The sequence below is a fragment of the Dromiciops gliroides genome, chromosome 4 (genome assembly GCF_019393635.1).
Source record: "Dromiciops gliroides isolate mDroGli1 chromosome 4, mDroGli1.pri, whole genome shotgun sequence".
Taxonomy (NCBI): Eukaryota; Metazoa; Chordata; class Mammalia; order Microbiotheria; family Microbiotheriidae; genus Dromiciops; species Dromiciops gliroides.
In genome coordinates, this window is record NC_057864.1 from 448,464,491 (window position 1) to 448,492,182 (window position 27,692).

Consider the following 27,692-nt stretch of genomic DNA (forward strand, 5'->3'; position numbering starts at 1 on the left):
ATATGTTATATATATATATATATATCAGATTACCTGCTGTCTAGGTGAAGGGGGGAGGGAGGGAGAAAAATTGGAAATTGGAAATCTTATATAAACAAATGTTGAAAACTATCTCTACATGTAACTGGAAAATAATAAAATACTTTTATTTTTAAAAAAAGAATGAAAAAAAGAATAATACGATTTTTTAAAAATGAAATCAGGGTTAAGTGATTTGCCCAGGGTGGCACAGCAATTTGACTTATTTTAGCAAATTCTTTGCTTAAAATCTTGGTCAGTTATATCTAGAGCATTCTCCTGATCACCCACTTCAGTCCCCCTTAAAATAAAAGGAAATATTGTTAGTCTGCCAGGGCCTGTCCTTGATAGAAGTTGGATCACATTACACATCCTTCTCTAGATGTTTAGGGAAGCCATCTCTTTATTAACCTACTCTAGAACTTTCCCAGGAATTAAAGTCAAGCTCATTGGCTAGTCTGTGAACTACATTCTCTTCGATTTTTTGGATATTTGGACTATAAACGCCTCCCACCAGCCCTACAAGGCCCTCCAACACAGCTAGGCAAAGTCCATTTGGAAATTAAGCTTCAGTCTGGTTTCATTATTTATGAATTGCTAAAACAAATAGCAGTCAGTGAAGCAGGGTTAAATTTTTGGTTGTGTTCTAGGATCTGGTCTAGAAAATCCTGCGGTGAACTTTCTGGTGTACTGCCTGAGAGCTCCGAGGCTGTGTCTGGGCACCCCTGCTCCTCTCCCATCACAGAAACGGGAATCAGGTTTGCTGTTTGTCTATCTGCTCAGGGACTTGGAGCACCAAGAGATGGCAGGCAGGGCAGAGGCAAAATATGGAAACCCCCCTCCCTTGCATCTTCTGGGTCTTGGGAGAGCTTCTCTCAGCAAGATCAGATTGGGGGCCAGGGAAGAAGGGCACTCCCAAGGAAAACTGATTTTCATTTTCCCTCAAATGTAAGCCTGTATCTGGGACAGGTAGGGAGCAAGATCTGCCCTACCCCTCCACTCCTGGAGCACGTGTAGGTATAGGAAGCTTGGGATTGTAGAAAGATTACTGGTAGGAAAGCCTATCTAATCAAAGAGGCGTCTTTGACCTCAAGAATAGGACCACACACTTGGGGAGGGGGAGGGTCGGGGTCAAATCAGCAATTCTTTTTATTTTATTCTATTTTAGAAGCTATTGCTATATTGTGTTTTCCCTCTTTTATGTGTTTTTATGGATACTTTCTGGGTTTTTTGCATCACCATACAATCCTATGTATCCCTCCCCCTTCCCTTCCTAGACAGCCATCCCATATGATAAATAGGGATTTTTGAAGAGGAAAAAGAAAAGTCTGCACAATCAATAAATACATCAAACAAGTCCCAAAATATGTGCAATGTGTAGCATCTATGGACTTCCACCTTTGCCGAGGACAAGTTGTGGGTGTCTTTCTCATATCTCTTTACATTAATGTTGAAATAGCTAATGAGATTCATGGTGTGAAATTTGTCAGCTCTTTTTTTTTTTTTTTTTTTTTTTGCAGGGCAATGGGGGTTAAGTGATTTGCCCAGGGTCAAACAGCTAGTCGGCTCTTTTTTGTTTTACTAGGACATAATGGGAAGCATTGGAAAAGGGAAAGGAAAAGGGAGGAGAGGGTCTCAAGAAGTGGTACATGTACATACAAAAATACAGTGTACCCATTTCTCCTTCCTTGGTTGTGTCCCTTCTTTGGGACACAGAGTAACTTGGTTCCTGATGACAGCTAAAGAATAGTTTGATTTTTTTATGTCAGCATACCAATGTCTCTCTAGCCACACAAACACACACACACACACACACACACACACACATACACTAATTTTGCCCCCAGTGCTAGAATTCCCAGTCATGCTTTGCTTAGGCACAAAGTACTGAGCCCCCTCTCACCAACTCCAGCGTAAGAGTGGACATTGGATATAAGATACTGAAAACTCACTCTCAACAGGGTAAGATGGGGAGTCCCTAGAAGGTCCTGTTGGATACATAACTTCCACATAGACTCACCATTTGGCAGCTCCAATCCTTTCAATAGGCTCAGTCCCACTTGCTTTACCCAACTAGGTCCTGAAAAATGTCCCTCAAGCCTTTTTATACTCGAAGTGGCTAGAGCACTAGGTTTGGAATCAGGAAGACTTATCTTCACGAGTTCAAATCCAGCTTCAGACACTTACTAGCTGTGTGTCCCTGGACAAGTCATTTGACCTCTGGTTTGCCTCAGTTTCCTCAACTATAAAATAGAGACAGTAATGCTCCCTACCTTGCAGAGTTGTCATGAGGATCAAATGAGATAATATTTATAAAAATTAGTGCCTACTCATGACAGGAGCCATATAAGTGTCTGTTCCCTTCATGCCATATTCCCGTTTTACTAAGGAGGAAATTGAAGTTAAATAATCTGCCTATTGTCACAGAGGTAGCATAACAATCTATAAATTCCCTCTCGGCTCTAAATCCTAAATTCTATGATCTATATTTCAAATGTGCTTTGTTACTGTTTGTTGCCAGGGTTTTTTCATTATCATGACCTTGTATGCATTTTCTTCCCTCTATCCTTGATAAGTTTTGCAAAACTATGTGTTTCTTTCACTGACATATTTCTGTCAATGCACTTATGATTCTGTGGATGGATACCCATGCTGTTATCAAGAAGCGGCTGCTAAGAATCTGATGCATTAACCCTACGGGGACATCTGTTGTTCAACAAGGATCTAATCAAATGAAACTAGTGTGGAAAGTTCCCCACTAGAATATCACAGGTTTTCTCATCGTTGCTTCATTTCTTTATGCACAGTTAAGCTGCCCTTTGCACAAAGGATTATTTTTTTGAAAATCCAATCAGAACATACTTTGGAGTGGAGGTATGTTACTTCCTATCGGATCCTACAGACATATTTATCTGACTCATTGTTCATAGAGCCAGCTTCTTTTAGTCCCTTGTAAATCCCTATTGAGCTGTTACAGTATGCTTAGATGGTCTTCCAGCTCACTTTCTGTGTGATGTGGTTGAAATAGGACTGATAAGAACAGACCTGAAGAGATTATTTCATTCTTGCACAGCCCAGACAATAGAAATGCAGAAGGGAGCAGGTCAGGACAGCAGCAGCAGCAGAGAGAACAGTAAAAGACTTCTTAATAAATGTCCATAAGGAGACAGTGTGATGGCTACAAGCAGGTGGATGTGATGGTGGAGAGGTGAGCTTGGGGAGGTACGGACAGAACCTTGTGGCAACTCACCTACAGATGAATCATTTTTTGTTGTTTTTGTGGCACTAATTTATAAAGTGGGATGGTACATGGTAGGAAGAAGGTAGAGGGATGAGTGTGATGGGCTCTGGTCAAGTCAAGGGTGAGCTATGAGGGGAAGGTGATTCCTGTGGTCTTTTAGGAAATGAAGACCCTGAATAGGGGAGGGAAAGAGATTTAAAATGGAAGGGTTTGTTTGGTGGTGGAAAGTGGAGCCAACAATGAGTGAAGAGAGATGCTATGGAAAGGAACATGTGGACTTTGTATCAGGTATTGTTTATGTAGATTTGGCACATGAAAAATAAACATTCATACTATCTTGGGGAGTTGGATCTCCCAGGAGCTAAGAGGAGTCATGGAGCCAGAGAGATTTTGATGCAAATGTGTAAGGACAGAGCAGCTAGGTGGCACAGTAGATAGAGCACCGGCCCTGGAGTCAGGAGCACCCGAATTCAAATCTGGCCTCAGACACTTGACACTTACTAGCTTTGTGACCCTGGGCAAGTCACTTAACCCCAATTGCCTCACCCAAAAACCAAAGGAAAAAAAAGATTTATAGCATCTCTTTTGGGGGGCAGCTAGGTGGTACAGTAGATAAAGCACCCGCCCTGGATTCAGGAGGACCTGAATTCAAATCTGGTCTCCGACACTTGGCACTTACTAGCTGTGTGACCCTGGGCAAGTCACTAAACCCCCATTGCCCCGCCCAAAACAAAACAAAATGTGGAAGGACAATCAGCAGGGAAAGGTCATCGGCCACATAATTGGGGACATAGGAGGCAGGGTCCTCCCACAGGGCAGTGTCCTCTCTTTTACCTGCAGGAATTGGCATCTTTCTGGGAATGAAGCACAATGGAGAGGGAAGAGACATGGGGGAAGATCTACAGAGCAATGGCAGAAACTACTTAGAGACATAGTAAACATCCTTTACAGACCATAATGCAAGAAAAATTCTCATTGGTCCAGGGCCTAAAAACAAAAGACATATACCCAAATGGAGACATATTGATGAAATCCTTAATAATGAGTAAGTCAAAGAACAAATCAGAGAAATAATAATTATGTGAAAGAAAATGATAATGAAACAACATACCAAAATTGCTGGGATGCAACTTCAGCAGTCCTTAAGGGAAAAGAATTACATACCTACAAACATATGTAAGCAAAATAGAAAAAGGGAGGATTAACGAACTGAATTTGCATTTTAAAAATTAGAAAACCAACAAATAAATAAACCTACAATAAGCACAAAAGAGAAGATATTAAAAACTACCTGGAAAATAAGTTGAGAACAAAATAAAAGACATGATGAATAAAACTAGAAGTTGGCTCTTTGAAAAGATTAATGAAATTGATAAACCTTTTCCTAATCTGATTAAAAATAAGAGGGCGGGAAATTAAATCAGTAAAATAGCAAATGAGCAAGGTGAAATCATAACAAAAGCAGAAGAAATAAAACCACCAACCAGATTATATTATGCACAGTTATATGCTAAGAAAACAGAAAACACAAAAAGGATAAAGAAACGCTTTCAAAATTATAAAATACCCAGAATGTCAGAAAACCAGATAGAGATCTTAAATAACCCAACCTTGGAAAAAGAAATAGATACAGCTATAAAGGAACTCCCAAAGAAAAAAACTCCTGGTCCTACTGGATTCACAGGAGAATTCTGTCAAACTTTTAAAGAACAGTGAATTCCCATACTTCATAAATTATTCTCTCTTTTTTTTTTTTTTTTAGTGAGGCAATTGGGGTTAAGTGACTTGCCCAGGGTCACACAGCTAGTAAGTGTTAAGTGTCTGAGGCCGGATTTGAACTCAGGTACTCCTGACTCCAGGGCCGGTGCTCTATCCACTGCGCCACCTAGCTGCCCCCATAAATTATTCTCAAAAATTGAGGAGGTACCCTACCAGAATCCTTTTAGGAGTGCCAGACCTGGAGTCAGGAAGACTCAACTTCCTGAGTTCAAATGTGACTTCAGACACCGGACTTCAACCTGTTTGCCTCAGTTTCAACAACAGCAATAAGCATTTTACCATCCACTTAACTATCCCACTTGATATGTATTCAGTGATCCCAAGTTGATGCACTGTCGGAAGAAATGACCACATCCATATGACCATTCTCATTACAAATTAATCCAGAGGGAAAAAAATATAACCACTCACTGAAAGGACATCTTGGATGTTCCCCTTGAAAAATGATTCAAGGGCGGCTAAGTGGCCAAGTGGATAGAGCACCAGTCCTGGATTCAGGAAGACCTGAGTTCAAATCTGACCTTAGATACTTAACACTTACTAGCTGTGTGACCCTGGGCAAGTCACTTAACCCCAACTGCCTCACCAAAAAAAAAAAAAAAAAGATATAAAGAAAAATGATTCAAGAGGTCAGTGGACTCGGTTTCATCCTGTGCCCAAAGGAGGGTTAAAAGAAATGTTCTTTTGTGGAACGTTTGATCCCCAAGCTGAGTGCTCTCAGTGATTGTAAGGAAACAAACCACCATAAAGATAATTTCTTATGTGTCCTCATCCTGGTTACAAAGATAAAATAGTGAAATTCCCTGAAGAACTTGTGAACTAAGACAATGTGTAGAATTCACACAGAATGTATCAAGTGACTGTTAGGTACCAGGCTGGAAATGGAAGATACAAAATAAATAAAAAGAATTTTCAAGAGTGCACTAACAGCGAGAAGCAGGAAAGGGAAACAGAATCTGAGCTGAATACTGGAGGGAACGGGGATCCTAAGAGGTGGAAGGGAGGAGGAAGAATATTCCAGGGATGGTGGCTAGCCCTGTTGTGCTTGGTGGCAAGAACAAGGAAGCTATTTTGGCTGGAATGTAGAGTGCGGCGTCATCTTAAAAAAATCAGCTGAAGCAGATTGTGAAAGGCTCTAGAAGCCAGACAGAGAAGTCTGTACTTTATCCTTCGTGTTGTTGTTTGTCTTTCGTTCTCAAAGAGGACCGTGATTTATATCAGGGTGACTTTGCAGTGAATTGGATTTAAGTGAGAGAGGGCTGTGCACGGTCACCAACCTCACTCTCTCCTGCAGAGCCATCTGGATCTAGTGACAAGATATAGATCAGCACAACTGGAGATGGCCCTGGATGTTTTAGGGCAATTGGGTTTAAATAACTTGTCCAGGTTCACATAGCTAGTAAGTGTCTGAGGTGAGATTTGAACTCAGGTCCTCCTAACTTCAGTGCCAGTGTTCTGTGCCACCTAGCTGCCCCCAAAATAAGGAATTATTAAAGTTTCCTAAACAGGAGAGTGACATAGTCAGATCTGTGCTTTAGGAATATCAATCTATCAATGATGTGGAAGGTAGATGGGATATGGTTTTGAGGCAAGAAGTTTACTTAGGAGGCTATTACAACAATCCAGGCAAGATATAATAAGGGTTTCAGTGAGGGTGGTGGTTGTGTTGAGTGGAGCAAAGGAAACAGGTGTGAGGGGGTGGAGGTAGAATGGGGTCTATTTGTATAAGTGGGGGAAAAGAATGTGAGAAGTCCAAAGTGTCTCTAAAGTTGTAAACCTGGTTGACTCGAAGGATGGTGAAGGATCACAGAATCATAGACCAGTTGTACATGTGCATGGTAGGAAGAGAGACCTGTAGAGAAAGGCCCACCAGTGGTGAGGGCTGTCACTATGGGGCTCAATGGGAGGCAGAATAAGACATCTCTAGTCTTTTCTCCTTCCACCCTTCTCCAAGAACAACTGATTCTTTCCAGGAAAGGAAGCAGGAAGTTCGGGCCTGCTGCTATTCTGCTATCCTCAAAGAGAAGGGGTACCAGGCTAGAGTTATATCTCCCTGATCCCTTAACTAATATTAGTCTAGGGACTAAACTTATATTCCGTCTAACTTCTGATCACTATGTCATTATTGGTTGGTTGGTTGTTGTACTTTGTTCCCAAAGAGGACCAAAATGACATCACTATGTTGGAATCAAGGTACAGTATGTCCAACTGTGGCTTTTCAGATCAATAAGAACACAGAAGGCTCTACCCCAAGTAGGGCACAAATAGTCCACAGGGACATTTAAAGTGGAGATGTCTCTAAATTTGTACATCTCACCTTTCTTTTGAGCTACTACAATTATACTTTGCTCACAGAGCACAGCACCTTCTTTAACGTGAGCACACCATGCTGGGTGGTTCTTTGCCATTGTTTCCCATGTCTCACAATAAATTCCAGAGTTCTTCAGAGAGACCTTGAGAGGGTTCTTGCATTGCTTCTTCTGACCACCATGTGAGTGACTGACTTAAAATAGTCTCTTAGGCAAATGTACATTTGGCATTCAAACATGACCAGCCCATTGGAGTATAACTTCTTTAATTATCATTTTCCTTTCCCTCATTGCCCTGTATCTAACACATTTCAATGCTTGGCAGTTTGATCCTAAACACATATTTGTGTCTAATAGTAACCATCTCTAGGATGAGAGTAGAGGGGGGGCAAAAAGGAAAAAAAAGAAATTTACATGATAAGTTTATTACATATTTAAAAGGAAAAGCAAGTTGTACACAATAGATCTGCAATTTCATGTGCATTCTCTTTTTTCTATTCTCCTTTGTTATGGAAATGCTCGTTTTCTTTCTTAGGTTCAGCATAAAAAAACAACAAAACAAAACCTTTCACTATGATTCACGTTCCCTCAAAGCAAAAAGCAAAGACAGTTTCGTTTTTGTCTTTTTATCCCCAGCACCTAGAACAATGTCTTACACATCCTAAGTGCTTAATACATTTTTATTAACAGGTTTTTAGTTTAATATTTTGACCCAGGACATCCTTGAGCCCCTACTTACCTCAATTTAAATATGAGTGAAGTAAGATTTAGCACTGAACACAGTGACTACCATCACTGCAATACTCCTCCCACCCCGAAGTGGTCTCTTCCCCTTATTCACTCTACTAATCTCACCGTGGTCTTTTCCACTACAAGATAAAGGCCAGTTTGATCCAAGAGGGGCCACTGTCCTCTCTAATTGGCTACCTTAAGTACATCTAGAAGATATGCCAATGTGGTCATTTTCCATTCAATTCACATGTTTCCCCCAGCCATGGCAGTACTTTGGGAAGCATTCCAGGCAATCTCCCTTACCATTAACTGTGCTATCTTCTTTCTCCACATCCATTAGTGCTACTGTTCTCCCCATTGCACTGACAACCCTACAGGGGTGAACACTCTGTCTGCTACCCTGGTTACCTCTTGGTCAGGGTCAACTCACTAGCGATGTAAACTGATACACACGGTAATGGGCAGATCCCACAGGAATAGAAGCGTGGCCTCACAACTAGAATCATACATTCCTTCTTACTCTATATTAGCAATGTTAGTACATCTCTTACTCTGTGTTAGCAAAAAGTCTAAAGTAGCTGTTGTTGCAAAAAGAGGAAGGGATTGCTTTTTTCTTCTTTAACTGTCATTTTCCTTTCCTTCACTGCCCTGCATCTGACACATTTTGGCTATTCTTCCCTTTCCAAGGTCCTTCAAGACAATGGCTTTTGTATCCTTGGCTGACTTTGAAGCATATGCTAAAGAGAATCTCCCTAAGTTCACTTGGGAATTCATTGAAGGAGGAGCTGATGAATGCATCACAAGAGATGAGAATATCTCAGCATATAAAAAGTTTGGTATTGTATATCCATTCTCTCTCAGACTACAAGCTTTTTAGAAGTCAGGCATTTCCCATCTCAGAATCCCTGACCTGAAGAGCCTGGCACTCAAGAGCACATTTACCAAGGAGGTAATACTGTTGTTTGTGCCTCACAGAATCCATCTCCGACCCCGTTTCCTAAGAGATATGTCTGTAGTAGACACCAGGACCACAATCCAAGGGTCTGAGATCAGCTTCCCAGTTTGCATTGGACCCACTGGCTTCCACTGTCTTTGTTGGCCTGATGGAGAACAGAGTACAGCTAAAGGTACTGATCAACCTCAAAGATTCCTTCCTGTCTGCATAGAGGTATTGAGGGGGCTCTGGAGAGAAATCATACTATAAGGAGTGTAGCACAACCCCTTATGAAAGCCACTGTCCTCTCCCACCTCAACCCTTAAAATATGAGCCATGTGTTCCTGAATAGAATTTACCCTTTTCTGGTACAAATCACAGAATTTAAGAGTTAGAAGGAACCACAGTGGTCATCTAGCCCAACTCACTGAAAGGAATCCTCATCAAAACATACCTTATAGATGGTGGTCATCCAGTCTCTTCTTGAAGATTTCAAAGGAGGAAGAACCTACCATCTCTTGGGGCATTCCAATCTACTTTTAGATAGCTCCAATTGTTAGGAAGTATTTTGTGACAAGTCTAGATTTGCTTCTGCACAGTTTCTACCCATTTGCCCCTGGGTCTGCTCTCAGGATACATACACAACAACTGATCCCTCTTCCAGGTGGCACAGTGGGCAAAGTGCTGACCTTGGAGTCAGGAGGAGCCAAGTTGGAATCCTCCATCAAGCACTTCCTATGTGACCTGGGAAAGTCACTTACCGCTCTCTGCCTCAGTTTCCTTATCTATCCAATGGGGATCATCAAAGCACCTATATTGTAGAGTTGTCATGAGGATGATAGATAAGATGACCTATGTAAAGAGCTTTTCAAACGTTAAAGCACTATATGAATGCTAGCTAATATTCCAAATGATAGCCCTTCGATTCTTCAAACACTTGAAGATAGCTACCGAGTCTTCTCCAGGATAAACATATTCATACTGGTTCCCTTGATTACTCCTCACATAACATAGATTCTAACCACTAACCATTCTAGTTACCCTCCTCTGAATACTCTCCAGGTTGTCAACAATACCCCAGGTAAGGTATGAGAAAGGCGTCTACAGAGAGATCATAACCTCCCTATTCCTAGAACCTCTGCCTCTCAATGCAGCCCAAGATTATATCAGCTTTTAGGGCTACATCACAATGTAGCCCTACAATGCCATATCACATTGCTGACTCATATGGAACTTGCTGTCCCCTAAGACTCCAAAGTCATTCTTAGAACTACTGCTTTCGGGGGCAGCTAGGTGGCACAGTGGATAGAGCACCGGCCTTGGAGTCAGGAGGACTTGAATTCAAATCTGGCCTCAGGCAGTTGACATTTACTAGCTGTGTGACCCTGGGCAAGTCACTTAACCCCAATTGCCTCCCCAAAAAGAAAAAAAAGGAACTACTGCTTTCCAACCATTCTTTCATCTCCACGGGAAAACAAAAGTTTAGAATGTGCAACAATCCACTGACTTTAGGCTAAGCAAATAATACTAATCATAATTTTATAGCTCCCTGAAAAGGAGACCTAAAAATCCTGGCTGTCCATAATTATCAGGCTCTTATTGTCACTTGTTAGAATTTTGTTTTCATCCCCAATTTAACAAACACCAAATACAATGTTCATTTCCATATACATACTAGAACAGAAAGGAAGAAAGGAAACAAGCATTTATTGCATGCCTACTATAAGTCAGACACTGTGCTAAGTGTTTTTATAAGTATTATATTATGTTGATCCTCATGACACCCTTGGAGGTAGGTGCTATTATTATCCTTATTTTATAGTTGAGGAAACTGAATCAAACAGAGGTTCTAGGTGCTCAGGGTCAACCAGCTAGTAAGTGTTTGAAACGAGATCTGAACTCATCTTCCTGATTCCAAGCCCAGTGCTCAATTCACTGAGCCACCTAGCTCTCTGAAGAGACAGACAGACAGAGACAGAGACAGACAGACAGAGAAAGAGAGACAGAGAGAGAGAGAGAGAGAGAGAGAGAGAGAGAGAGAGAGAGAGAGAGAGAAAGAACTTGTGTTTGAAGTTTGAAATTGAAGATTTTGATCAGGTAAGGCTTACTTTTCTCTTTAAGTATATAATAAGTTTAACCTGTAGCTTTCAAAGCTGTCCTGCTTATCTATGCTTCTTTCTGGCCTTCTGTTCCCTGCATTTAAAAAAATCATCTTAAAATTATTATTATTTTCAAAATAATTTATTTATTTTAAATTATTTTCTATTATTATTAAATTAAATAATTATTAAATTATTGTAAACATTAAATTAAATGTGTATTAAATTATTACTTAAATTATTTCAAAAAATAATACCTCAAAATCTCCCTTCCTATTTTCATTTCCAAAAGAAGCGGTTGGTGTAACCTTTGTCAAATTACCACACTGTGACTGCCTTATCCCACTTCATTCCCCATTCCCTAGTTTTAATATGCCAGTATCCTGTCCTTGGGCACTGCTCCTGACTCTGGATTTTCCTCCCGTTGGAATTGCCTTCCCATCCCCAACTACTGCTTCTCAGTGTTGTGTTGTTTCCTGACTTTATCTCAGACTTTTCAACAGCTACTTATAACCATTCCCTGGTTGATACCAACTGTTTTCTTCTTTACTTATTTTGTTCCTTTCCTTATGCAGTCTTCCATGAGGTATTCATATCTCCACTATCACTTCTCTCAAATTGAGGGCAAAAACACTGTGTAATCTGGGGTTATCCCATCAGTGTGCCCCTCAAAAACTATATCCACATTCAAGATATTTTTTGAATCAGTATCAGTTCTAAAACTATGGTTTATTAGTGTAATACTTTCTTTTGTCAAGATCAAGCAAGAGGGCACATTAACTCAAAACAGATGCATTTAATTAAACAGTCTACTACGGTCAATAGCAAGAAACTCCCCATACACTCACTGTCCTATAGATTTTTGTACCACCAGTGGGAAAAGGAACACCTGTAGCTCAAATAGCTCACACTCCTTGGCTTGCATCTCAGCTAGAATACCTCTCTGCCCCCAAAACGGCTGATGGCATATGATGAATTGCTTTGACAGAATCACAGAATGCTTTTGTCTGTCTTCTTTTTCTCCGTTACCCTGCTTCTCCCAGCTGCTGCTTCTCCTCTGAATTGGAATTAGGCTATTTTCCCCACAGGGAATGTCTACTTCTCTTTTGTGGGTCAACCCTTAAAACTAGGTCAGGTAGGGGGCAGCTAGGTGGCACAGTGGATAGAGCACCGGCCCTGGAGTCAGGAGGACCTAAGTTCAAATCCAGATTCAGACACTTAACACTTACTAGCTGTGTGACCCTGGGCAAGTCACTTAACCCCAATTGCCTCACCAAAAAAGTTAAAAAAAAAAACAAACCACAAAACAGAAGGAACTGAGTTCAAATCCGGCCTCAGACACTTGACACTAGCTGTGTGACCCTGGGCAAGTCACAACCCTCATTGCCCCGCAAAAAACAAAACAAAACAAAACAAACTAGGTCAGCTCTTTTTTTCATCATACCTAAAGCTACCTTTAGTGAGTATAACAGAGTCCCTTAGGTCAGTGGTATCAAACTCAAATAGAAATGGATCCCTGTAGGAAGCATATTTACTTAGAAAACCACAATTATCTATGTTGTATTTTTATTTAGTTTAAAATCTCCCAATTACATTTTAATCCAGTTAAACAAATGGGCATGTTTTTGTAGACTGCCTGTTGATGCCTCTGCCTTAGGTCATATCTGAATTTTTGCCTGCTTCCCTTTCTCTTCAGTGGGAACTCACTCAAGTCTAATTGATATATGGGTTAGTATGCGTAAATTCTTTTCAGCTCCTATTATGCCCCTCACTGCTAGGACCAGGATCATTCAGATTCATCACTTAATTACACTGGAAAGACCAGATAGAATTGGTGATGTTTGTCCTGCATTCCTATATCTATGTCCAAATCACTTCCTTAATTGGCATAGAGGGAAACTGAGGCAGAAAGGCCAAATGACTTGTCTCAAATTATACCACAAACTGTGGTAAGAGACTTAACTCTGTTTTTGTTTTTGTTTTTGTTTTTCCAGGGCAATGGGGTTTAAGTGACTTGCCCAGGGTCACACAGCTAGTAAGTGTCAAGTGTCCGAGGCTGGATTTGAACTCAGGTCCTCCTGAATCCAGGGCTGGTGCTTTATCCACTGCACCACCTAGCTGCCCCTGAGACTTAACTCTATACCAAGGGTTTCCCACTTCCAAGACAGACCCCCTCTTTCCTCCTCTCCGATTCATTCCTTGCATTGATTGTCTCTTGTAGCAGCACAAGCCATGAATATCTGCTATGTTACCAGTACTTTTTCCACATGCTCCTTTGAGGACATCGTGGCTGGTGCCCCCAATGGCCTCCGATGGTTTCAACTATATATTCAACGGGACAAGCAAATAACAAAGCAGATGATCCAGAAGGTGGAAAGCCTAGGCTACAAAGCTCTAGTCATCACTGTAGATACTCCTACTTTGGGCAATAGACTGCACGATCATCGCAACAGATTCTCTTTGCCAGTATCAGTGTCATTGAAAAACTTACATGTGGCTATTGAGGTATGGGGATACTTCATGGCTGGGAGGGATGGGAACCAATGGGTGAATGTTACCAGTAGAATAAGCTGCCTCATGAGGGACTTCATTAATTTTCTGGAGGCATGGCAGGTGAGGGATAAAGGGGCAAAGGGGAGGATGAGTTCAAGCAGAAACTGAATGACCCTGCTGACGAGTCACAGACTAGATGACCTCTAAAGAGTCCATACTTTGGGGCAGCTAGGTGGCACAGTGGATAGAGCACTGGCCCTGGATTCAGGAGGACCTGAGTTCAAATCAGATTAGACACTTGACCCTTACTAGCTGTGTGACCCTGGGCAAGTTACTTAACCCCAATTGCCTCATCCCCCACCCCCCCCCATTTTTTAAAATCATAAAACGAAAGTGTCCATGCTTTTAAGAGACAGGGTATCCTAAGGAGAAAAGAGAGGTGATAAAGGCAGAGTTGCTTCTGTGGGTTTCTGGTGATATAGGTGTTTCTGGCAATGATTTTGCAACTGTGAGAGGCTCAGCAAGAATTTATTAAGCACTTACAGCGCCAGACATTATGCTAAGTTCTAAAGATACAAAAATAAAACGTATAAGACAGTCCTTGCCCTGGAGAAGCTTGCAGTTTAATGGGGGAGACAACATGCAAACAGCTATGTACATACCAGATATATAAAGTGTGAATGGCAGGTCATTTCAGAAGGAAAGAATTAGAAGGGAAGCCTTCTGCAGAAGGCAGGATTTGAGCTCAGTCTTGTAGGAAACCAAGACATCAAAGTGAGGAGAGAAAGCGTTCCAGGCATTGGGGGCTGTCAGTGAAAAGACACATGGGGCATTGTATGTGAGGAACAGGTAGGAGGTGGGTCCTGCTGGATAATAGAGAATATGGAGCAATGGAGTGGGGGATAGGGGGAGGTGTAAGAAGACTATAAATTAGGAAGAGGCCAGGTTGTAAAGAGCTCACAAAGCAGAAGATTCTGTATGTGATCCTGAAGGTAAGAGGCAGGGTTGTGATGTCAGTAAGTGAACAGAATACTGTTTGTCTATCTAGACTGGGAAGGCAATAAAGTGCAACTACTAGGGAACCTTGTTAGTGGGACTAACAGTCCATAGTAAGCCTGATTCAGAAAGCTGGTGCCTATAGCAAAAGATTTTATCTGGTCGTCAGTACCTAAGTGTGGTCCACTATAATGTGATGTTTCCCTCTATCCAGGCCACAGAAAACACAGAGAGTCTTCTCCCAGTCTCAAACATTGATCCATCCACCTGCTGGAAAGACCTTGCCTGGATAAGAAGTATAACACAAATGCCCATCATTTTGAAAGGAATTTTAACAAGGGAGGATGCTGAACTGGCCATAATCCACAATGTGCAGGGCATTCTTGTCTCCAACCATGGTGGAAGGCAGCTGGATACAGTTCCAGCCACAGTAAGTTCACTAATTCTAAGGTTATGCATACATGGATGCAATTGTTTTGTGTGTTTTAAGATAGAACTAATGTGCACATACATCTCTACAGATTCACCTATTTCCTGAATGTTTCAACACACTTTCATGTGTGTTTTTCCTATTTTAGGAGCTATAACAATTACTAATAAAGTCCAAAAAAATAGTCCAAAACTCTAAGATTGAGAAGACATGATTCCCAGGCCATGTGTCCATGTTACAGTGGAATATTTTAATGGATGTCTCTTGTTTTTATATTATGTCAATTTCTGAATATTCTCATCCCCCTTCCCCTACCCATTGAGCCTCATGGCAAATATTTTTAAAGAGAGGGAAAAAAACCATTTGAGTAAAAAACTAGACATCACTGTGCTTAACAGGATATGCAATACTCCACATTCATAGTTCCCCCCCCCTCAACACACAAACACACACATATCTACATTGAAAGGAGGGTGGTGCTCTTTCTCAACTACTCTCCAGGGCCAAATGTGTGTGGGTGTGGGTGTGTGTTTGTTTTTTGCTGGGCAATGAGAGTTAAGTGACTTTCCCAAGGTTACACAGCTAGTAAGTGTCAAGTGTCTGAGACCGGATTTAAACTCGGGTCCTCCTGAATCCAGGGCCAGTGCTTTATCCACTGCGCCACCTAGCTGCCCCTGCAGGGCCACATTTAATCAATGTGTGATTACAGCATTTAATTTTGATTTATAATTCTTTCATTTTGGGGTCATTGTATATCTAGTTTTCTTGGTTCTGCTTATTTCACTAAGCATCAATTCATAGTCTTCCCATGTTTCTCTTGAATTCTTCATATCGATCATTTCTTATTCTAGTTCTATTATATTCATAGACCAGAATTTTTGTAGCCATTCCTTAATCAATAATCAAATTACTGGGGGCAGCTAGGTGGCGCAGTGGATAGAGCACCTGCCCTAGAGACAGGAGTACCTGAGTTCAAATCTGACCTCAGACACTTAACACTTACTAGCTGTGTGACCCTGGGCAAGTCACTTAACCCCAATTGCCTCACCAAAAAAAAAAAAATTAACTACTTTGTTTTCAATTCTGTATTACCACAAAAAAATGTTCTGCTATGAATAGTTTGTTATATATGAAAACTTTCTGTTTTTGACTCCTTGGGCTATATGCTTACTAGTGGGAACACCAGGTCAAAGATATTTTAGTGGTTTTTACCCTAATTTCACAATTATTTCTAGAATGGTTGCATCAGTTCATTGCCTCGACAGCAGTATATTAGTATGCCTATCTTCTCACAGGAACTCCAACATTGACCATTTCTACCTTTTGTCATCTTTTCCAATTTGCTAGATGTGAGGTTAAACCTCAGGATTTTTCTTTTATTGATATAGCTCTTTTATTCATTATTTTCCTTGAGATTCTTAAGTTTTTGTTGCTCCAGATGAATTTTTTTAATTTCCTAGTAGATCAATCAAGCCCTTGGTAGTCTGGTTGGTATGGCATTGAAAGGGAAAATTAACTTAGGTAATGTTGCACCAGTGGAACGTGTCATCATGTTGCTATAATGCTACCCACTGATGCCCTTCTTTCCACCAGCTCCCAACCTCTATTAAGAAAGAATCAAGGGGAGGGGCAGCTAGGTGGCGCAATGGATAGAGCACCGGCCCTGGATTCAGGAGGACCTGAGTTCAAATCCGGCCTCAGACACTTAACACTTACTAGCTGTGTGACCCTGGGCAAGTCACTTAACCCCAATTGCCCCACCAAAAAAAAAAAAAAAAAGAAAGAATCAAGGGGGCAGCTAGGTGGCGCAGTAGATAAGAACACTGGCCCTGGAGTCAGGAGGAGCTGAGTTCAAATCTGACCTCAGAAACTTAACACTTACTAGCTGTGTGACCATAGGCAAGTCACTTAACCCCAATTGCCTCACAAAAACAAAAACAAAAAAAAGAAAGAATCAAGAACAATGAGGATAAACATGTGCTCTTCTTTTCAGATTAATGCCCTGACAGAAGTTGTGAATGCTGTGCAAGGGAGAATGGAAGTCTACTTAGATGGGGGCATCCGAACTGGAACAGATGTATTAAAGGCACTAGCTCTTGGTGCAAGGTGTATTTTCCTTGGAAGGCCAGTCTTATGGGGTCTTACTTACAAGGTGAGGTAATAGAGAGGAATCCATCAGGTAAAAATATAGCTGCTCACTCATCTGTTTGAGATATTTCCCAAGAAGTAGGATACCAAGATCTAGATCCAGAATAGGAACTTAGAGGTCATCTCAATTTAGAGATATGGACAGTGAAACCTAGAGAAATTGAAAGACGTTCAAAACCATTCAGCTAGTAGGTGACAGAGCTAAAATCTGAACCCAGGTCTTTGGACTCAGAGCAAATGCAGTGTTCTTTCTATTATATCACATTTATATCAAACTAAAATCTGACTCTATAACTTGGTCTTAGTTCAACCCTCCAAGGCCAAGTAGAATAAGTCTTGTTTCTCTCCCATTCTTTATATTTCATTGCCTCATTGTTCTTTCTGGAATGTGGGAAGTTAATCCAGGCCTGAAATTTCTGCCTAAATTTTCGGATGGTCCCACAACACTGCTCACAGGAAATACTCTTAGAACTTCCCAAACAGATCATATTCCCTTGAAAAGCTAACAGAATCACACAACTATAAAATGATCAGGCTATGAGGCATCTTGGAGATTATAATCCAACTGCTCATTTTATAGATAAGGAAACAGTTCTAAAAGAGATTAAGTGACTCTCCCAAGTTCACAGAGCTAGTACTAAGCGGAGGCTCTTAATTGACAGACCAATGTTCTGGGTCTGCTTAAACTGATACTTACAGTCCTCACAAATTGGTTCCAGCCTTATCTACCACTACTTCCTGTATTTCATTCCATTCAATTTAATTCAACAAACATTAAGTGCTTACTATGTAAGGCACTGACTGCTAGACAGAGGCACTACAAAATAAAAAACTAGTAATGTATTCTCTCCAGGATTTTATACTCAAGTGGGTGTAATATGTAAGCAGATCATTAAAAACAAAGATAATTTGAAGAGCATCAATAACTAGAGGATCAAAGAATCACCTAATATATTAATAAGCATTTGTTAATGATGTGCTATGTTAAATATTGAACTAGGCTCTGGAGATACAAATACAAAGAATTAAATAATCCCTCATTTTACAAACTTTAGATTTTAATTGGAGAGGCCAGGAAGGTTTCTCAAAGGTCTTGGTGCCTGATCTTAATCTTGAAGGGAGGAGTTGCATTTGAGGCAGGAGAGGTGGCTTGGGCAATGCAATGAAGTAGGTTATAAAATGTTGAGTCTAGAGAATAGCAGACAGTCCATTTTTACGAGGATGCATAGCGCCTGAAAGGGAACAATATGAAATAAAACTGGAAACACAGATTACAGACAGATTGTGCAGGGGTTGTGATATCATAAACTCTCATCTCCAGCCAGACATTTTTACTCACTGTCCTCTGAACAAGCCTTATGAATTTCAGTCTCCATGCATCTGTCTCCAGCAATCCCTCTACTTGGAATGTCTTCTCCTTCCACCTCTGCCCAGCGCTATCACACCTGTCCTTTAAGGACCAGCTCAGGGTTCATTTCCTCCAAGAAGCCTTCCCCGACTACCCCAGCTAGAATAGACCTCTCTTTCCCCTAATGTCCATGTCCTACTCATCTAGAACTTGCCTCCAGGTATCTTGTGTCACCATTTATCATTTTATGTGTTATTGCCTCAAATAGATCACATGGTCCTTAAATTCTCCATAGGGGGCTCCCAATAGACACTTGCTTATTGATCAGTTTAGAGAAATCTGAGGGATAAGATTCTTGGCAGCCTTCCTAAATGTTGGTGACTCTTCCTGGTTCAGTAACAAACACTATTTGGCATGCCTGCGTTCTCCCATAACAGAGACCAAGAAACCAATAAGGAGTGGAATTGGACCCCTAAAACTGTCTCTTCACTTCTCACCAAATCAAAGAATTCCAAAACGAAGCTGGAAAGGACTTCAGAGGTTTCACGAGTCAAACATTTAACACCCTCTATCATTTCCAAACTATTGTCCTTTAGATTATTCTCCTTGATAGAAAAGTTTGGAGCAAAATAGGAAGAGTTGAAAAGTTCCACTTTCTCTATTTTATCTTTTAACCCTACAGTTACCCCCTCCCTCCTCAAGAAATAAGCTTGTCCTTTCCTTTTCCTTAGTACATCAATAGTACCTCTAAAAGCTCCTTTTACTGTCCATTGTGTTTTTCCCAAAACTCAACTCATTCTCAGTTGTCGCAATGAAACCCATGATAAAGAGGAACTGAAGCAAAAGTTCTGAGCATGGTCAGCAATTGCCAATAAATGAGGTCAAAGGATCCTAAGTAGTCAAAGACAAATTAGGAATTTACAGAGCTTATTTTTAGAGTAGTAAAAAGAGGAGCTATATTCATGAGATTAATTCATATTCATGATTTGAAGAAATTCTTTTCCAAGGTAGTTAATACATTCAGAAGGGAAAAATTTTTCTGAACTTCAGGTGAAATGCTTCTCTGAAGGAAAGGGTGGGCATGGGGGGTAGGGGTTGCCCTATTTATTAAGTTTCCAAATCTCCTAGAATATAAGATCATATTTGAAGGCAAATTCTTTGGTCAAATAGATCACATGTCCAAAATAATCAAATATATTGCCTCACAATTCTCTCCATTTGGCAATAGGGTGAAGAAGGAGTTCTACAAGTCTTGAATTTATTAAAGAAGGAGTTCAGTAGATCCATGTCCCTTACAGGTAAAATTCACTTTGGTTCTTAGTTAAATGTAATACATACAAGGAGAAATCATAGTCCTTTTGTTATTCCCCACCTTCCCTCCATCCTATATTCTTCCCTTGAAAGGGTACAAGGGAGAGAAAAATAGAGAAAGAATCTTAACATGAGTAAAGAGTTAAATGTGACTGCTTTAAAAAAAAAAAAAAAAGAATGCTTCATTAATTGAAACACAGGGGCAGCTAGGTGGCTCAGTGAATAAGGAAGGCACCAGCCCTGAATTCAGGAATACCTGAGTTCAAATCCGACCTCAGACCCTTGACACTTACTAACTGTGTGACCCTGGGCAAGTCACTTAACCCCAATTGCCACACACACACACACACACACACACACACACACACACACACACAATTGAAACACAGTACCAAGATTACAATAAGTAGTCGGCTTGCTATACTCAAAACACTACACAGAACACATCCTCAGGAGTAAGTACTATGTCTAGTTCTGGGCAACCCTCTTTTTTTCCCCAAGGGCAATGAGGGTTAAGTGACTTGCCCACGGTAACACAGTTAATAAGTGTCAAGGGTCTGAAACCGGATTTGAACTCAAGTCCTTCTGACTCCAGGGCCGGTGCTCTATCCACTGCACCACCTAGCTGCCCCTGGAAATGCTCTTTAAGAAGCATTCAAGGGGGCAGCTAGGTGGTGCAGTAGATAAAGCACCAGTCCTGGATTCAGGAGGACCTGAGTTCAAATCTGGCCTCAGAGACTTGACATTTACTAGCTGTATGACTCTGGGCAAGCCACTTAACTCTCATTGTCCCACAAAAAAATGGGGCAGCTAGTTGGTACTGCAGTGGATAAAGCACCAGCCCTGGATTCAGGAGGACCTGAGTTCAAATCCAGTCTCAGACACTTGACACTTCCTAGCTGTGTGACCCTGGGCAAGTCACTTAACCCTCATTGCCCTTCCTCCCCCCCAAAAAAAGAAGCATTTGATATACTAAATAAAGTATGTCCAGAGAAGAGAAAGAATACAATAAGGGACTGGGGAACCTTGGATTATAAGGGACAGTTAAAATACTGTGTTTAGACTGTAGAAGAGAACATTATAAGGAGACATGCTAGCTGTCAGCAAACATTCTAAGGGTTATCATACCGAAGAGCAAGGACAGACAAAAATTTTAAAAGACAAGAAAATTTTTTAAAGTTTTTAAAAGGTATACTTCAATTTGATTTAGATTCCATCATTTCCTTCTCTAGAGGTAAATACCATTTTTCATCAGTCCTTCAGAATTGTCTGGGATCATTATATTGCTGAGAATAACAAAATCATTCACAGCTGATCATCTACAATATTGCTGTTACATGAACAATGTTCTCTTGGTTATGCTTACTTCACTTTGCATCAGTTCATATAAGTCTTTGCAGGTTTTTCTGAAACCACCCTACTTATACTTTCTTATAGCACAATAGTATTTCACCACAATCATATACCACAACTTGTTCAGCCGTTCTCCAATTGATGGGCATCCTCTAAATTTCCAATTCTTTGCCACCACAAAAAAGAACTGCTATAAATATTTTTGTACTTATGGGTCCTTTTTCCTTTTTCTATCTCCTTGGGCTATAGATCAATAGTGGTATTGCTAGACTAAAAGACATACACAGTTTGGTTGCCCTTTGGGCACAGTTCCAAATTGCTCTCCAAAATGTTTGGATCAGTTCACAATTCCACCAATAGTGCATTAGTGTCCCATTTTTCCCACATCCCCTTCAACATTTGTCATTTTCCTTTTTTTGTCTTACTATGCAATCTTACAGTTTTGAGATGGTACCTCAGACTTGTTTTTATTTACATTTCTCTAATCAATAGTGATTTAGAGCATTTTTAAATGGCTATAGATATTTTGATTTCCTCACCTGAAAACTGTCTGTTCATATCCTTTGGCCATTTATCAGTTGGGAAATGACTTCTGTTCTTATAAATTTGACTCAGTTGTCTATATATTTTAGAAATTAAGCCTTTATCAGAGAAAAACTGGTTTTATTTGTGCAAATAGTTTTAATTAAATGTAATCAAAATTATCCTTTTTACATCCTATAATGTTCTCTATCTCTTGTTTGTTCATAAATTCTTCCCTTATCCATACATCTGACAAGTAAGCTATTCTATGGTCCCCTAATTTGCTTTTGGTATCATCCTTTATATCTAAATCACGTCCCCATTCTGTCTTTATTTTGGTATATGGTATAAGATGTTGATCTGTACCTAGTTTCTGCAAAACTGCTTTCCAGTTTTCCCAGAAATTGTTGCCAATCGTGAGTTCTTACTCAAAAGCTTGGATCTTTGGGTTTATCAAACACTAGATTACTATGGTCATTTACTACTGCATATCATATTCCTAATCTATTCCACTGATCCATCACCCTATTTCTTAGCCAGTAGCAGATTGTTTTGATGATTACCTCTGTGTAATAGAGTTTGATATCTGGTACCATTAGGCGACCTTCATTCACATTTCTTTTTCATTGATTCCCTTGATATTCTTGACCTTTTGTTCTTCAATATGAATTTTGTTGTATTTTTTCTAGCTATATAAAAAAATTTTGGGCAGTTTAATTAGTATGGCACTGAATAAATAAATTTTAGGTAGAATTCTCATTTTAATTTTATTATCTCAGCCTACCTATGGGCAATTCAAATTTCTCTAATTGTTTAGTTCTGATTTTATTTGCACGAAAAGTGTTTTGTAATTGTGTTCAGATAGTTCCTGGCATTGTCTTGGTAGATAGACTCCCAAGTATTTTATATTGTGTGCAGTTATTTTTTTTCTATTTTTGGGGGGGGTGAGGCAATTGAGGTTAACTGACTTGCCTAGGGCCACACAGCTAGTAAGTGTCTGAGGCCGGATTTGAACTCAGGTCCTCCTGAATCCAGGGCCGGTGCTCTATCCACTTCGCCACCTAGCTGCCCTGTGTGCAGTTATTTTAAATGGAATTTCTCTTTCTGTCTTTTATTGCTGGACTTTGTTGATATTATAGAGAAATGCTGATCATTTCTGTGAGTTTATTTTATATCCTATAACTTTGCCGAAGTTAATTATTTCTTCTGGTTTTTTAGTTGATTCTCTAGGATTTTCTAAGTATGACATCATATCACAAGCAAAGAGTGACAATACTGTTTCCTCATTGCCTATTCTACTTCCTTCAATTTCTTTTTTCTTCTCTAATTGTTATAACTAGCATTTCTAGTACAATACTGAATAGTAGTGATGATAATGGTATATGGTATATGGTATAACTTGCTTCACCCTTGATCATATTGGAAAGGCTTCTAGGTTATCCCCATTACAGATGATGCATGCTAATGGTTTTAGATAGATACTACTTATCATTTTAAGAAAAGCCCCATTTATGTCTATGTTCTCTAATGTTTTTAAAGGGAATGAGTGTTGTATTTTGTCAAAAGCTTTTTCTGAATCTATTAAGATAATCACAGGACTTTTGTTGGTTTTGTTATTGATATGGTCAATTAAGCTGATAGCCTTCCTAATATTGAACCAATTTTCCATTCCTGGAACAAATCTCTCCTGGTCATAGTCTTTGGGAGAGCTGGTGATCAGAAACTAAATAGATTTTTGAAGAGAAACAAGGTGAAAGGAGAGAGAAAAAAAGACATGTAGGGGTAAAAGTGGGATGGAAGGAATACACAATTAGCAATCATAACTGTGAATGTGAATAGAATTAACTCATCCATAAAGCGGGATAGCAGAGTGGATTAAAAACCAGATTCTTAATATGTTTGAAGCACACACACACAATCATATCTCAAATGGTATAGCATCCAAATTCTTTTTTTTTTTTTTTGGCGGGGCAATGAGGGTTAGGTGACTTGCCCAGGGTCACACAGCTGGTAAGTGTTAAGTGTCTGAGGTCGGATTTGAACTCAGGTCCTCCTGAATCCAGGACTGGTGCTTTATCCACTGTGCCACCTAGCTGCCCCCAGCATCCAAATTCTTAAAGGAAAAGTTAAATGGATTACAGGAGGAAATAATAAAACTATACTAGTGGGAAACCTCAACTTTCCTCTCTCAGAACTAGATAATTCTAACCAAAAAATAAATAGCTTTAGAAAAGTTAGATATGATAGACTTCTGGCGAAAACTAGATTAGAATAGAAAGAAATATACATTTTTCTCAAAGGTATATGGCTCCTACACAAAAATTGACCTTTTATTAGGGCATGAAAACCTCACAATCAAATGCCCGAAAGCAGAAATATTAAATGCATCCTTTTCAGATAATAATGCAATAAAAATACATTCAATAAAGGGTCATGGAAACAGATTAAAAATGAATTGGAAATTAAACAATCTAATCCTAAAGAATGACAGGGTCAAAGAACAAATCATAGAAACAATTAATAATTTAATTAAAGAGATAACAACAATGAGACATTCTAAAATTTATGAGATGTAGCTAAAGCAGTGCTGAGAGGAAAGTTTATATCTAAACACATCCAAATAGTTTATATAGTATCAGAATTAGTTGTTCTTTAAATGTTTGGTAGAATCCACTTGTGAATCCATCTGGCCTTGGGGATTTCTTCTTAGGGAGCTCATTTATGGTTTGTTCAATTTCTTTTTCTAAGACAGGGTTATTTATGTATCCTATTTCCTCTTCTGTTAATCTGGGCAATTTATATTTTTATAAATATTCATTTCACTTGGATTGTTAGATTTATTGCCATATAAGTGAGCAAAATTGTTCCTAATAATTATTTTAATTTCCTCTTCTTTTGTGGTGATTTGCCCTTTTCCTTTTTGATGCTCGTAATTACTTTTTAAAACAGCTCCTAGTTTTATTTGTTAGTTCAATAGTTTTTACTTTCAATTTTATTAATATCGCCTTTGATTTTTCAGGATTTCCAATTTGGTGTTTAATTGGAGATTTTTAATTTTTTTTTTAGTTTGTTGGGTTTTTTTTGGTTGCACATCCAGTTCATTGATCTGCTTTCTCTATCAACCCTCTTTTCTCTTATTACATTTCCCTCCTACTTTCCTGTAGGGCAAGAAAGATTTCTATTCCCAACTTAATGTGTATGTTATTTCCAATTTGAGCCAATTCTAATAAAAGGTTCAATTGCCTGCCACCACCCCTAATCTTCCCCTCCACTGTAAAAGCTTCACCTCTTTTATGTGAGATAATTTTCCTCATTTACCTCTCCCTTCCCCTATCTCCCAATGCATCCTTCTTTCTTATCCCTTTATTTTATTTTTTCAAAACCATCCCATCATAGTCAGCTCATCCCATGCCCTTTTTCTATGTATATTCTTACTAACTGCCCTAATAATGATAAAGTTCTTAAGAGTTACAAGTATTATATTCTAGTGTAGGAATGTAAACATTTTAACCTTATTGAATTCCTTATGATTTCTCTTTGCTGTTTATCTTTTTATGCTTCTCTTGAGTCTGGTATTTCAAAGTCAAGTTTTCTATTTAGCCCAACAAGCACCCCATAGGACAAACCTTTCATTCCAACCTCTAAGTTATCTTGAGCTGGACAATTGTTTCACCCTGACTTTTTGTTGATTCTGCCGCTCTAGAATTCAATTTGAGACATTATTTTAAAGTTGTTTAGAGGGAATTTTGGAGAACTCAGGTGAGTACCTGTCTTTATTCCATCATCTTGGCCCTGCCCTTTGGAAGAAATTTTAAAAGTCATCTAGCCCCACCCATCTATCCCTTGATCAATATGGTAACATTGACAACCTAATAATAATAATAGTACCTACTATGTGCCAGGTGCTATGCAAAATAATTTTTAAATATTATCTCCTTTGTTCCTCACAACAACACTGGTAGGTAAGTGCTATTATTATCTCCACTTTACAGATTAGGAAACTTAGGCAGACAGTGGTTACATGACTTGCCAAGAGTCACATAGTAAGTATCTAAGGTTGGATTTGAATTCAGGTCTTCCTGACTCCAAGCCCAGCACTCTAACCACTGCACCACCTAGCTAGTAACTATTGGTCACCCTGACTCTTTTTGAATGCCTTCAGTGACAGGGGGCTTACTACCTCTGGAAACAGTCCATTCCATTTTCAGACAGTTCTAATTATTAGGAATCTCATCCTTATTCAGAATGGAAATCTGCTTTCCTATAGCTTTTATCCATTAGTCCCAGTTCTGACCTCCTGGCCTACAGCACAGAGATCTAGTGTCTTTTCTACAGGATAGCCCTTCCAATACTAGGAAAAGGTGATTATGTCTTCATTATGTGTTCTCTTCTCTGGGCTAACCCTCTTTAGTCCCTTTAACCTTCAGTTATGACTGTCAGTTTTCTTCCTCCACTCTGTTCAAAAGAACAGGACTAAGGATTGAAGGATGGTGAACCATAGAAATCTCCCTGCCACATACATAGAAAGAAATCTTCTGTAAACTTAGTGTTTGGAGGGAAAATCACTGTGAACCTTATATCCATTCAAACAATAGAACAAAACTTATTTATTTAAATACTAAGCTTCAGTCTAGAAAACTTGTGGTCACTTCCTCAGAGTTCATAGTCATTGTATACCCTAGTCAGGATGTACAGTTGCCTCCTGCATTCCTGAAAAGACTGAGCCACAACTAAAAGCCAACAAGGAGGGGCAGCTAGGTGGCACAGTGGAAAAAGCACCAGCCCTGGATTCAGGAGTACCTGAGTTCAAATCCAGTCTCAGACATTTGACACTTACTAGCTGTGTGACCCTGGGCAAGTCACTTAACCCTCATTGCCCCACCAAATAAATAAACAAACAAATAAATAAGTAAATGAATGAATAAGTAAATAAATAAATAAATGCATGAGTGGATAAATGAGTGAATAGATAGATAAATGAATAAATAAATAGATGAATGAATGAATAAATGAATACATAAACAACAAATAAACAGACATACAAATGGGTAGATAGGTAAATAAATAAATAAGTTAGTGCTTCAAACATACTTGAAACAGCTTGCCCTTTCAAATAGGTTGGACATTCCCCGCTAACTGACCAGGATAATATGTATGAGTCAACCCAGGTTGGTTTCTGTACAAATTGACATAGACCCCTGATAAACTAATTAAAAGGAGTCCAGAGGAGTATGGCTGTGTTTTATCATTTTAGGTTGCCGGTCAATTTCGGAGATCAAGCAGGACTTGGTACAATTCTCCAGGCTATAAGAAGTGACCTTTCAAAGGGGATTTGAGGACTGGATGCATCAAGTGACCATATGGACACCCCCACCCCCACCCCCTGCTTACAACACACACACACACACACACACACACACACACAATCCTTGACACCTGGATAAAGGAAACAGCTCAACAGGGCAACTGTGTCATCAAACCGGATTCTAGGATCATTGATAACTGGAATTCTGATGCCATCCTGTTATCAATACAACTGATTGGTTTCCTCCTTCTTTGTCAAGGAGTGGCTGACTTTCTCCCTCATCTCCCTGGCTCTGCCGGCACATTTTGTGCCCAGAGGCCAGACTGGATAACTTGGGCATCCCAATGAGAATGAAGAATATTTGCAGCAATAAACAACATAGTGCTCACTTTGGAAGGGGCAGAGAAGGACAGCAGCACTGATTCAGTGGTCATAGAGCCCCCAAATTCCAAGGATCCAATCGCTTCCTTCAATGTATGAGGACTATTCTGACTGCATCAAAAAAACTAGAGGCCGGCTTCTGAGTGACTCTCCAAAAGACCTTCACTGATACAGACATCACAGTTTGTCTCTTTCCAGGCCTCAATTCATTGTCTAGTGATAGACTATATTAAAGATCTTGGCCTCTCTTCTAAACATAAGGAAAACATTGAGCAAAGATGTATTATTTAAAA

The 27,692-nt window shown here is 39.7% G+C and overlaps 1 protein-coding gene across 3 annotated transcripts; it reads left to right on the plus strand.

The window, feature by feature from the left end:
- The first annotated feature begins 561 nt into the window (after positions 1–561).
- HAO2 (hydroxyacid oxidase 2) lies at positions 562–27,659 on the plus strand. 3 transcript variants are annotated; one of them, XM_043962524.1, is made up of 9 exons: positions 562–776; positions 2,826–2,892; positions 8,767–8,910; positions 9,055–9,206; positions 13,334–13,617; positions 14,816–15,031; positions 17,025–17,183; positions 19,756–19,825; positions 26,968–27,659. In XM_043962524.1, exons 3-9 carry the CDS (start codon positions 8,780–8,782, stop codon positions 27,021–27,023), a joined length of 1,068 nt encoding a protein of 355 aa, XP_043818459.1. In that variant the 5' UTR covers positions 562–776; positions 2,826–2,892; positions 8,767–8,779; the 3' UTR covers positions 27,024–27,659. The 3 variants fall into 3 exon arrangements, with proteins under 3 accessions (XP_043818459.1, XP_043818458.1, XP_043818457.1); XM_043962523.1 differs by lacking the exon at positions 2,826–2,892; XM_043962522.1 differs by lacking the exons at positions 562–776; positions 2,826–2,892 and adding an exon at positions 2,964–3,226.
- The last annotated feature ends 33 nt before the right edge of the window (positions 27,660–27,692 follow it).

Bases quoted from the DNA above. Each gene is read 5' to 3' on its own strand.
- HAO2 (XM_043962522.1), top strand. From the start codon at position 3,171: ATGTCCATAAGGAGACAGTGTGATGGCTACAAGCAGGTGGATGTGATG. The intron at 3,227-8,766 runs GTGAGCTTGGGG...TCCCTTTCCAAG, and splicing joins GTGGATGTGATGGTGGAGAG to GTCCTTCAAGACAATGGCTT. The intron at 17,184-19,755 runs GTGAGGTAATAG...ATTTGGCAATAG, and splicing joins TATGGGGTCTTACTTACAAG to GGTGAAGAAGGAGTTCTACA.